Source organism: Eriocheir sinensis, chromosome 64 (genome assembly GCF_024679095.1).
Source record: "Eriocheir sinensis breed Jianghai 21 chromosome 64, ASM2467909v1, whole genome shotgun sequence".
Classification (NCBI taxonomy): Eukaryota; Metazoa; Arthropoda; class Malacostraca; order Decapoda; family Varunidae; genus Eriocheir; species Eriocheir sinensis.
In genome coordinates, this window is record NC_066572.1 from 1385435 (window position 1) to 1397830 (window position 12396).

Genomic DNA, 12396 nt, shown 5'->3' on the forward strand with positions numbered 1-12396 from the left:
ACACATATACAGTAAGGTAATATCCAAAGTTCAGAACGGCTAATCACAGACCTGATGGACAGAGAGAGAGAGAGAGAGAGAGAGAGAGAGAGAGAGAGAGAGAGAGAGAGAGAGAGAGAGAGAGAGAGAGAGAGAGAGAGAGAGAGAGAGAGAGAGAATGGACTTAATTTTTGTGCCATTATTTCCATCTTGAGATGCCATAGATCATAAACAGTTAGGATTTGCCACCATTCGTAAAGCCATTACAACAAACTTCTTATTCACGAATGAAGATGTAATACTACCACTGTAAGTCAGACCCCACTTGGAATAGGCAGTGCAGTTCTGGTCTCCCCACCATGCAAGGGCCATTGCTAACTAGGTGTTCAACGTAGAACAGGAAAGATTAAAGGCTCTCATCATTAATCAAATATGTTTTCTCTTGAAAAATGTCACCTCCGAGGAAATGTTGGAAAGTTTCGTTTAGTGGGCGCAACATCTGTGGTCATATGCCGGAGAGAGACAGAAGGGGAAGGAAGGAAAGTTTCGTTTAGTGGGCGCAACATCTGTGGTCATATGCCGGAGAGAGACAGAAGGGGAAGGAAGGAAAGTTTCGTTTAGTGGGCGCAACATCTGTGGTCATATGCCGGAGAGAGAGACAGGAGGGGAAGGAATTATAGGAGAAGGGAACGGATCCCAGGAGACGGGACACTACCCCCGATTATTACCTGGTACCCATTCACTGCTGGGTGGACAGGGGCGTAGGGTATCGGAAAAGCCGCCCAAATTTTTCCACTCCGCCCGGGAATTGAACCCGGGCTCTCTTGGTTGTGAGCCGAGTGTGCTAACCACTGCACCACGAAGCCCCCCTCACCTCCGAGGAAAACTGATCGTATGTGTTAAAATATTTGATGATGATGAACTGCAGCAATCCGAGAGGAGCGAGTTGCTGAGGGGTTTGATGCACAGCTGCCGGCGCACGTGGGCGGCGAGGGTGGCGGCGGCGGGGCGGCCGACACACTCGTAACCCCTAAAGCCCCGTTCACACTGTGCCGACTCTGGGCCACGACAACCCAGCGACTTTTCCATTTGACAAGTTGGTTCCCACGCTCCAAGAAGGGGGGAAGGTTTTATTGGGGTCTTGGTGTCTTGCCGACTGTCTGGGACATTCGAACAGACTCCCGTCACGACGTCGGCGCAGCATTCGGCAACAGTCTCAAGACCTCTTTCAAGACATGCCCGACCCCTTCACATCAACACCCAAGACCTCGTGCACCCTGGAGTCGTGGGTAGCCGTGGCCCAGAGTCGGCATAGTGTGAACGGGGCTTAAATTCTCATTCAGTAGAGCACATCCAAAGCATTCAATAGCCAGTTTTTGTTGCCTTTCCCCATTAGTGCGTAGCAGTTATATTTATATGCGACTAAACCTTAACTTATTAGAGGCAGGTAAAATTGACTACAGATTTAAATTTTGCACACACACATGCGGTTTCAGAACTAGCAATGTTGTTTCAGTCTGTCTCGGCCTCTGCACAAGTCTGACATCACCCACGTGTTCTTAGTAACTTAGTGCTCCCGGGTCCGCTTCCCAATGACCCGTGCCTTCTTTGCTTTTACTGGTTAACCCGGTAGCAGCGACGGGCCAAATTTGTGGCTTTACCGTGTAGCAGCGACGGGCCAAATTTGTGGCTTTACCGTGTAGCAGCGACGGGCCAAATTTGTGGCTTTACCGTGTAGCAGCGACGGGCCAAATTTGTGGCTTTACCGTGTAGCAGCGACGGGCCAAATTCGTGGCTTTAGCAAGGTGCCGCGAACTAGGTGATCTTCCTCTGTTTGTCTGTAAAAATTAGTGCCAAGTAACTCAATAACTCTTTGTTTTGTGGCAGCATCTCTGTTGCACCTTCCCCTTTGAGCTTAATAATTCTTCCCCGTCTCTGTTGACCAGTGGAGAGCCTGGGAGCTCTGCACCTTATTAAGATTGCTCTCCCTCTCCCCCATTCCCGTAATGAACAGCGACAGGATGATTTCACCTCTCTCCACGCGTGTGTGTGTGTGTGTGTGTGTGTGTGTGTGTGTGTGTGTGTGTGCTATTCTTACGAAGGATGAAATAAATTTATTCCTTCACCCATTATTTTTATTTTGCTTATTCTTTGACATGGTAGTTCGAAACGAGAGCGCGGAAGCATCCTCCTCCCTACCTCTGGCGGCCCCGATACTGGCTGGTCGCCTCGGTGCAGCGCTGGAAGTTGGCAATCAAGCATTTCCACCCTTTAGTTTCTCTCAAGTCCCACCACATTAGATCGCGTATCCTTATACTCTAGAATCCTTGGTTGACACCCGGGGGAGCGGCGGGACGGACGCCTAAAGACATTGGTCTGCGTTGACACAGATGTGGTTGTCGGGGTGGAAGACTTCGTCGCCGCTGCATGAAATGACGTCTTGGAAGTCTCCGGTCGCCGCCGTGCAGTGGTAGTAGTCAGGCGTGCACTGGTTAGGGCACTTGGCGAAGTAGCCCGTCTGCTGGCAAGTAAACGGGTCGATGCAGCCGTCGGCGCCCACCACGTTCCGGCAAGCTGCTTTTGTGCTGCACGGGACCAAGGCGGAACATACTTCATTGTCGGAGTCAAAGTTCTCCCCGGTGGGACACATGCCGTACTGGGTGCTCACTCCCGGAGTACTTCCGCAGAAGTAGTACTTGCGGCAGTCCTGCGGGTCAGCTATAAGGCTGTTGAAGTCAGTTGTGTAACAATACGGGAGGCAGTAACAGCACCGGGTTTCATCAGCCTGGCAAGACGTCCCGTCGAAGAAGAGACCCTGGCCTGCCGAACCTGGGCATTGCTCAATTCCAGAAATACCGCCGCCAAGGTCGCATGTATAGTAGGCGTTGCAGGAGAAAGGGTAAGCAGCGTAAGGAACAGATATTGAGCACTCATAACTACATGGCGGAGGGCACTCATCACAGGAGTCTCCATCAGTACAGTCGCGAACGGTGATGTTATACACCTGGCCGTCGGGACACTGGAGGGGCAGGGAACTGAGTGTACCACCAGTACCATCACACACATAGTAGCCGCGGCAGTTTTCAGGGTCAGGAGCCTTCTCATACGCGGAACAGTCGGTGCAGTCCAGCGTACAGGGATCAGTGCCAGTGCATGTGCTTGCTGCAGTGGTGGCGGGTACCTGGCGAGGACAGCAAAGGTGTTCATACAATTAGTAGTTCAGTCTCAGTCATTTGTTCTGAAAGGTGTGTTCTTAACCTTGTTCTAGACTTATGTGTTCTTAACTGTACATGTTCTTAACTTTGTTCTTGACTTAATTGTGTGTTCTTAAATGTACACGTGTATTTAACTGCTTGTTCTCAGCAGTCTTCTCAAATGTTTGTTTCAGGAGTGAGTTCGGCTCATAAGGTCACATCTTTATCAAGCCTTAACACATGATTACTTAACTTTGTCTAAACATTTCACACACACACACACACACACACACACACACACACACACACACACACATACCAGCACCAGCAGCAGCAGCAGACAGGAAGGTGACCGCAGACCCATGGCGTGTGTATGACAGGCTGTGTGCGTCTTCAGGGGCGGGGTGTGTGTGCGTGCACTGCTGCCAAGCACGCACATAAATACTTCCTCCGACCTCCGCCCCCCTCCCCCCAATAACCACTGACGCACATGGCCTGAGAGACACACAAGCTGTTAACACACACACACACACACACACACACACACACACACACACACACACACACACGCTGTTGTGAGACCTGGGCTTCGGGTAAGAAAATACTAAGAAAGACAGTTGAAATTGGTGATATTTTCTAATTCTTTGTAATAAGTAAGCTTGAGGAAAGAATATTAAGAAAGGTAAAGTTGGGAGAACACAGGGGAGGTGTAACATGCGGGTTACCACAGTGAGCCTTCCCCAGGTGTCCCCAGGTAGCCTCCAGCACAACAGGAAGGATGAACCGATGGGGTGGGCTGCGCGCCGACTACCCAGGGCGGGATTCGAACCCTGGCCCGCAGATTCGCAGTCAGGGACGCAAACCACTGCACCGATGAGGCGAGTAAAAAATTGGTGCTATTTTCTAAGATTTCGTATCATCTGAACTTGAGGAAAAGAATATTAATAAAGATTGAGAGTAAAAAATTGGTGGTCATTTAGCCTTTCCTGTTGACCAAGCTTAAAAATGAAACAGAACGATTGAAATTTTGGGGAGGCAAAACACATAAATATGATTGATTGATTGATTGATAGTTTATTGTCGCAAGTAAACAACAAAGAAGAAGGGAGGAGCATGCCATCCCAACCCCCAGGTAGTACAGAGTGTGATTATACAACTAAGGGTAGGCGGTGGCTGAGTGGTAGCGTGCTGGGCCCACATTCACCGCGTGATGGACGACGCGGGTTCGAATCCCCACGCTACCACCTGGGATTTTTCAGTCACCGCCGAGTGGCTTAAAACTACCCACATGCTGTCCTGAAGACCACCCATCAACCCGGACTCTAGAGGAAACCGTCCAAGTGAATCAAGGAGTTCCGGGGGGCAGCATGAGCCAAGAGAAGATGGCGCCACTATAAACACTTGCCTGCGCCATGACGGGCTGGGGTCGAACACCATCCAGGCCCCTCAAGCAAGTCTACCGGCGCTATAGGCGTAGACGTAAAAAAAAAAAAAAAAATACAATTTACACGTCAACCCTTGAACACATAAACACACACACACAAGTTACGCGCACATGAGTTATACATTCATACATACATACATACATACATACACCGTGTGCGGATGGGAACCACACACATGCATAGATATTGGATCCACTGATAAGACATTCTGGTTCTGTCCTCTTGAAAATTCTGCGTCGTAATTTCTTATTAGAAGCCACAACCACTGTTTCTCAAGGCTACAAAGGAGATTGGTCAGGTTATCAGGGGTGTTTTTCAGGTCCAATGTGCAGAAGCCTTGTCAAGCTATCCCTAACCTCATAAAACCTGTCCGGGGCTTCGTGGTGCAGTGGTTAGCACACTCGGCTCACAATCAAGAGAGCCCGGGTTCGATTCCCGGGCGGAGTGGAAAAACTAGGGCGGCTTTTCCGATACCCTACGCCCCTGTCCACACAGCAGTGAATGGGTACTAGGTATTAATCGGGGGTTGTGTCCCGTCTCCTGGGGTCTGTTCCCTTCTCCTATAATTCCTTCCCCTTCTGTCTCTCTCCGGCATATGACCACAGATGCTGCGCCGACTAAACGAAACTTTCCAACTGTTCCCTTCTCCTATAATTCCTTCCCCTTCTGTCTCTCTCCGGCATATGACCACAGATGTTGCGCCGTCTAAACGAAACTTCCCAACTTCTCATAAAACTTGTCTCGCCAGCTCCAGGGATTAGCAAGTCACCGCTAAGCCCATAATCTGAGTGACCGTCGATACCGCCTCTGCCTGCACTCCCGCCATCAGCTGCCACCTGACCCTTTTTGACCTGGGGATGACCTGGGAATAACACCTTACCCACCACCCGGAAGACAACGCCCTTCCCGCCTCCTTGCACACCACCGCACTGCACTCCACCACCTCACCCCGCACCCCTCCTCTACTTCATCACACCTCTCCCTAATAATGTAAACCGCAGACCCCGACACCCCTTTCATGTTTTACTTTTTCTTATTTTTATTATATTTCAACAATGTATTCATGATGTGTATATTTTCAGTTTAACAGCTGCAATTAGTAAATAAACCGATTAATATCATTACTATAGCACTACCCATAGGCATACTAAAAACAACCTCTCATCAAACTACCCCCAGGCCCATTACACTACCCATGGACACACTAACATAGCCACCACCAAAGCCTTATCAAATGCGCGCGCGCGTGTGTGTGTGTGTGTGTGTGTGTGTGTGTGTGTGTGTGTGTGTGTGTGTGTGTGTGTGTGTGTGTGTGTGTGTCCCGAAATCCTTGAGAATACAGGTCTGTTTTCTTATCTGCTCATGTGATGACCTAGAGTAGATTGTGGTACTAGGGATAGAAGAGTGGAATTGAAGATTAAATAGAAAAGCCGCAGAGGTAGAGGCATAAGGGAGATGCCCGCTAGAAGACTGAAGAGGATCTGGAGAGGATGTGTGGAGGAAGGCATGAAAAGGATGAACACCAGGTATATTGAAACCAAATTTGCGAGTCCTTTCCTCCCCTCTGCCAAGAACACATATTTGACAAGGCTTTCCCTATGGACCGGCAACAGTGGAGGAGGCTCATATCCTGTCCAACCTCCCCACCATAGGGAATAAATGGACGTTAAACGATGATGATGATGATGAAGAACACATATTTGACAAGGCTTTCGTAGGAGTTGTGGGCATTTCCAGGAGTAGTTTTATGAGCCTGGTGGTAGTTTGACCCTTCCTCTGTACCGTAAACCTAAAGAAACGCTCATTGGAACCCGACTGACCCCCTCTTTGGCGTTCAGATATAGCTGATGTGAGAAACGAAAATGTCCTAAAGTACCACCTAAGTAGCAGAGCAGGGAGAAGGAGAGGACCCGCGATACCCGACGCCAAAACGGACTCGCTAATCTGGCTTCACTATAGGAGAGTCTACGATTGTCAAGACTTGGGGAGACTCACAGCCTGGCCGACCCCACAAGGGAAAAAAAGGACGCTAAATGAGAAGGAGAAGGGAGGATGAGAGGAAGGGATTAGCTTAACCCGGTAGCAGCGATGGGCCAAATTTGTGCCATGATATAAACCCCCCAAAATAGATGATACATAATCTGATCACAAATGCTTTGATATATATTATGAAATGGTTTGTGTGAGGGGTGATTTTTTCTCATTTTTCTCGCTTGGAGGGACCATTAAGAAACATGATCCCTGCTGCTACCACCGGGTTAAGAAAGGAAGAAAGGGCTCTGTTGCATCTTCCCCTTTGAGCTTAATTCCTACCCTTCTCTGTTGACCTGTGGAGAGCCTGGAAGCTCGGCCACCTTGTTAAGATTACTCTCTCTCTCTCTCTCTCTGCTTCGTGGTGCAGTGGTTAGCACACTCGGCTCACAACCGAGAGCCCGGGTTCGATTCCCGGGCGGAGTGAAAAAATTTGGGCGGCTTTTCCGATACCCTACGCCCCTGTCCACCCAGCAGTGAATGGGTACCAGGTATTAATCGGGGGTTGTGTCCCGTCTCCTGGGGTCTGTTCCCTTCTCCTATAATTCCTTCCCCTCCTGTCTCTCTCCGGCATTTGACCACAGATGCTGCGCCGACTAAACAAAACTTTCCTTTTCCTTGCATTCCAGTAGTGAACAACAACAGGATGATTTCTCCTCTCTCCACGTGGCAGTGTGTGTGTGTGTGTGTGTGTGTGTGTGTGTGTGTGTGTGTGTGTGTTATTCTTACGAAGGATGAAATAAATTGATTCCTTAATTACTTCACCCATTATTTTTATTTTGTTTTATTCTTTGACAGAGGAGTTCAAAATGGTAGCGCAGAAGCAGCCGCATCCCTCTCTCTGGCAGTCCCGGTACTGGCTGGTCGCCTTGGTGCAGCGTTGACACCCAGGCGAGCAGCAGGACGGACACCTAGGTTCGTATTTTAAGACATTTAGCCGCCCAAGAACACATATTTGACAAGCCGTTCGTAGGAGTTGTGAGGGGCATTTCCAAGAGTAGCTTAATGACCTTGGTGATAGTGTGACCCTTCCTCTGTACCGTGAACCTGAAGAAACACTTATTAGAATCCGACTGACCCACTCTTTGACCTTTAGAAATAGCTGATGTGAGGGGCGAAAGTGTCTTACATTACGCCCCCTATAGTCCAGCCATTTGAAAGTCTAAATTGGCGCTGACCAGTGTGGCTCAGTCCCGCCCCGCAGCTCTGCCACACACTCCTAATACCTCTCTCTTCCTCTCATATGTCAGCTATTTACTAACTCCAAATGAATATAATTAAATAATGTGATAACCCGATAAGACAATAGTGATGATTGCTTCGTGTTAAGGATAATAAGGATTTTGTATAAATACCGCAATACTTGATGTTGTTTTCCGGCGTTGTTACTGTGAGTGAGAGATTGAGAGAGAGGAGGAAAAGGAGGACGAGGAAAGAGGAAGAAGGGAGGATTAGGGAGGACCATGGGGAGGACGGCAAACAATAGGAGGCAGATAGTGTCTTTTTTTTTTCTTTTTCTTTTTTTGCCCTTGAGCTGTCTCCTTTGTTGTAAAAAAAAATTAACCAGTTTATGATGGATTCTGCGAGTGGCTTCCGTTTCCTCTATATTCACTGTTTGTTAGTCTTTCCTTTCCACAAGCTGATCTACATTTTCATTATTTTTATTCTATGGAATCATTGAAATTGAGCTTTATTACAGAAATAAACACACAGAATATGTAGTTTTCTTATAAACAGATACAGATAGATAGATAGCTCGAGAGAGAGAGAGAGAGAGAGAGAGAGAGAGAGAGAGAGAGAGAGAGAGAGAGAGAGAGAGAGAGAGAGAGAGAGAGAGAGAGAGAGAGAGAGAGAGACTAACTGGAAGGTAAGGGTGAGGACACATCGCACCTTGGCTCAAATTTAAAAAAAAAATGGAGACAGAGATGTGGCAGCGTGGTACGGAGGGAGAGACCCCTCATGGCCGACATCAAGGACTCTTTCAAATGCCTTTACTTTAGGGACACTGGTCTACGGCGACACAGATGTGGTTGTCAGGGTGGAAGACTTTGTCGCCGCTGCAGGAACTGACGTCTTGGAAGTCACCGGTCGCCGCCGTGCAGTGGTAGTAGTCAGGCGTGCACTGGTTAGGGCACTTGGCGAAGTAGCCCGTCTGCTGGCAAGTAAACGGGTCGATGCAGCCGTCGGCGCCCACCACATTCCGGCAAGCTTCATCTATGCTGCACGCGACAGTGGCGGAACAAACTTTACTGGCGGGGTCAAAGTTCTCCCCGGTGGGACATATGCCGTACTGGGCGCTTATTTCCTGCGCAGATCCACAGAAATAGTACTTCCGGCAGTCCTGCGGGTCAGGTATAACACTGTTGAAAGCATTTGTGGAGCAATAAGGGAGGCAGTGACAGCACCGGGTTTTATCAGCCTGGCAAGACTCCCCGTCGAAGAAGAGACCCGTGCCTGCCGAGCCTGGGCATTGCTCAACTCCAGTAATAACGCCGTGACCGTCGCATTTATAGTAAACGCCACAGTTGAAATCATAAGCAGCGAAAGAAGCAGTTCCTAAGCACTCGTAACTACATTGCGGAGGGCACTCATTACATGTGTCTTCAGAGATACAGTCGTGAGTGTTGATGTCATACACTTGGCCGTCGGGACACAGGAGGGGTGGTGTATTAAAGGGTTTACCAGTACCATCACACACATAGTAGCCGCGGCAGTTTTCAGGGTCAGGAGCCTTCTCATACAGGCCACAGCCGCCGCAGTCCAGCGTACAGGGATCAGTGCCAGTGCATGTGCTTGCTGTAGTGGTGGCGGGTACCTGGCGAGGACAGCAAAGGTGTTCATACAATTAGTAGTTCAGTCTCAGTCATTTGTTCTGAAAGGTGTGTTCTTAACCTTGTTCTAGACTTATGTGTTCTTAACTGTACATATTCTTAACTTTGTTCTTGACTTAATTGTGTGTTCTTAAATGTACACGTGTATTTAACTGCTTGTTCTCAGCAGTCTTCTCAAATGTTTGTTTCAGGAGCGAGTTCGGCTCATAAGGTCACGTCTTTATCAAGCCTTAACACATGATTACTTAACTTTGTCTAAACATTTCACACACACACACACACACACACACACACACACACACACATACCAGCACCAGCAGCAGCAGCAGACAGGAAGGTGACCGCAGACCCATGACGTGTGTATGACAGGCTGTGTGCGTCTTCAGGGGCGGGGTGTGTGTGCGTGCACTGCTGCCAAGCACGCACATAAATACTTCCTCCGACCTCCGCCCCCCTCCAACCAATAACCACTGACACACAGGGCATGAGAGACACACAAGCTGTTAACACACACACACACACACACACACACACACACTCAATAACCTCAGTAAACTCGAATGTATAGATATATGAAACTTCCTTTTTTCCCTTCTTATTTTGATGATTTATGAGTTTGTTTTTTCAGCGGGAAATGGTGGTCAGTTACGTTTTTGTGAGACCTAAGCTTGGGGGAGGAAAGTACAAAGAAAGACCAAAGTAGAAATTGGTGTCATTTTCTAAACTTTTGAGTCATCTAAACTTGAGGAAAAGAATATTAATGAAGACTGAGAGTACAAAATTGGTGGTCATTTAACCTTTTCTGCTGACCAAGCCAAAAAATGACACAACGAATGAAAAAAATTACCAAAACACATTAACCATTTAGAATTTACACATCCACTCTTGTACACATAAACACACACACAAGTTATGCACACATGAGTTATACATTCACACATACATACATACCTACATACATGGGGACGCAGTGACTGAGTGATTAGCGTGTGGGTCCCGCGTTCGCCGCATCATGGGTTCAAATCCACCGCAACCAACTGGAATTTTTCAGTCACCGCCGAGTGGCCTAAGACTACCCATGTGCTGTCCTGAATACCAACTATCAACCTGGACCCAAGAACGACTGGCAAAGTGAATCAAGAATGAGCTCCAGGGGGCAGCATATGAGCCAAGAAATGATGGCGCCACTATAAACACTTGCCTGCGCCACAACGGAATAGGGCGAACATCAGGCCCTACCATGATAGCCTCCGGTGCCACAGTCGAAAACGTAAAAAAATAAAAAAATAAAAATAAAAACATTGTGTGCGGATGGGAAACACACACATGCATAGATACAGCGTTGCTACATTATCGTACTCAGCGCATTGCATTTTCGAAGTTTCTGACCGATAACTATAGCAAAAAACAAACAAACATCAATAAATAACAGTTTTAATGCTAACTTTGATGATTTTCTGTCGATATTTGTGTAGGTACGAGAGTTTGGGGCTTAAAAATGATAATACGTTGTGGTGAACACGATAATCTGGCAACGCTGCATAGATATCGGCTCCAGTGATGTGACATTCTGGTCCTGTCTTCTCAAAAATACTGCGACGTATTTTATCATTATCAGAAACTTGCAGCCGCGGACGTACTCACAACCACTGTTTCTCACGGCTACAAAGGAGATTGGTCAGGTTATCAGGAGTGTTTTTAACGTTCATGGTGTAGAAGCCTTGTCAAACTATCCCTAGGCTCATAACACTACCCATGGACATACTGACATAACCTCCACCAAAGCCTTGTCAAACTATCCCTAGCCTCAGAAGTCATAACACTACCCATGGACACACTAACACAACCTCCACCAAAGCCTTGTCAAGCTATCCCTAGCCTCATAAGTCATAACACTACCCATGGACACACTAACACAACCTCCACCAAAGCCTTGTCAAGCTATCCCTAGCCTCATAAGTCATAACACTACCCATGGACACACTAACACAACCTCCACCAAAGCCTTGTCAAACTATCCCTAGGCTCATAACACGACCCATGGACACACTAACACAACCTCCACCAAAGCCTTGTCAAACTATCCCTAGGCTCATAACGTTACCCGTGGACATACTGACATAACCTCCACCAAAGCCTTGTCAAACTATCCCTAGGCTCATAACACTACCCATGGACACACTAACACAACCTCCACCAAAGCCTTGTCAAACTATCCCTAGGCTCATAACACTACCCATGGACACACTAACACAACCTCCACCAAAGCCTTGTCAAACTATCACCAGGCTCATAACACTACCCATGGACACACTAACACAACCTCCACCAAAGCCTTGTCAAACTATCACCAGGCTCATAACACTACCCATGGACATACTAACACAACCTCCACCAAAGCCTTGTCAAACTATCCCTAGGCTCATAACACTACCCATGGACATACTAACACAACCTCCACCAAAGCCTTGTCAAACTATCCCTAGGCTCATAACACTACCCATGGACATACTAACACAACCTCCACCAAAGCCTTGTCAAGCTATCCCTAGCCTCATAAGTCATAACACTACCCATGGACACACTAACACAACCTCCACCAAACCCTTGTCAAACTATCCCTAGGCTCATAACACTACCCATGGACATACTAACATAACCTCCACCAAAGCCTTGTCAAACTATCCCTAGGCTCATAACACTACCCATGGACACACTAACACAACAACCTCCACCAAAGCCTAGTCAAACTATCCCTAGGCTCATAACACTACCCATGGACACACTAACATAACCTCCACCAAAGCCTTATCAAATGTGTGTGTGTGTGTGTGTGTGTGTGTTTTTCCTCCCTTCTCCCTTGTTGTTTACCTGCAACAATAAACTATCAATCAATCAATCAATCATTCTTTTCCT

The 12396-nt window shown here is 47.7% G+C and overlaps 2 protein-coding genes across 2 annotated transcripts; both read right to left on the minus strand.

Moving 5' to 3' along the window:
* Window positions 1-2100: 2100 nt before the first annotated feature.
* On the minus strand, window positions 2101-3642 carry LOC126987174 (latent-transforming growth factor beta-binding protein 4-like). Its single transcript, XM_050843968.1, has 2 exons — window positions 3493-3642; window positions 2101-3160 (listed from the first exon to the last, which is right to left on the minus strand). Exons 1-2 carry the CDS (start codon window positions 3610-3612, stop codon window positions 2342-2344), a joined length of 939 nt encoding a protein of 312 aa, XP_050699925.1. The 5' UTR covers window positions 3613-3642; the 3' UTR covers window positions 2101-2341.
* A 3763-nt stretch (window positions 3643-7405) lies between these two features.
* On the minus strand, window positions 7406-9952 carry LOC126987175 (uncharacterized). The gene is made up of 2 exons (XM_050843969.1): window positions 9789-9952; window positions 7406-9464 (listed from the first exon to the last, which is right to left on the minus strand). The coding sequence occupies exons 1-2, from the start codon at window positions 9906-9908 to the stop codon at window positions 8646-8648; spliced, it is 939 nt and encodes a 312-aa protein (XP_050699926.1). The 5' UTR covers window positions 9909-9952; the 3' UTR covers window positions 7406-8645.
* Between the last annotated feature and the right edge of the window lie 2444 nt (window positions 9953-12396).

What these genes read in the sequence shown, in the direction of transcription:
- LOC126987174 (XM_050843968.1), bottom strand. Translation starts at nt 3,612, where the DNA reads ATGTGCGTGCTTGGCAGCAGTGCACGCACACACACCCCGCCCCTGAAG. An exon ending in TGCTGCTGCTGCTGGTGCTG is followed by an intron (nt 3,161 to 3,492) that starts GTATGTGTGTGT and finishes TGTCCTCGCCAG; the next exon opens with GTACCCGCCACCACTGCAGC.
- LOC126987175 (XM_050843969.1), bottom strand. Translation starts at nt 9,908, where the DNA reads ATGTGCGTGCTTGGCAGCAGTGCACGCACACACACCCCGCCCCTGAAG. An exon ending in TGCTGCTGCTGCTGGTGCTG is followed by an intron (nt 9,465 to 9,788) that starts GTATGTGTGTGT and finishes TGTCCTCGCCAG; the next exon opens with GTACCCGCCACCACTACAGC.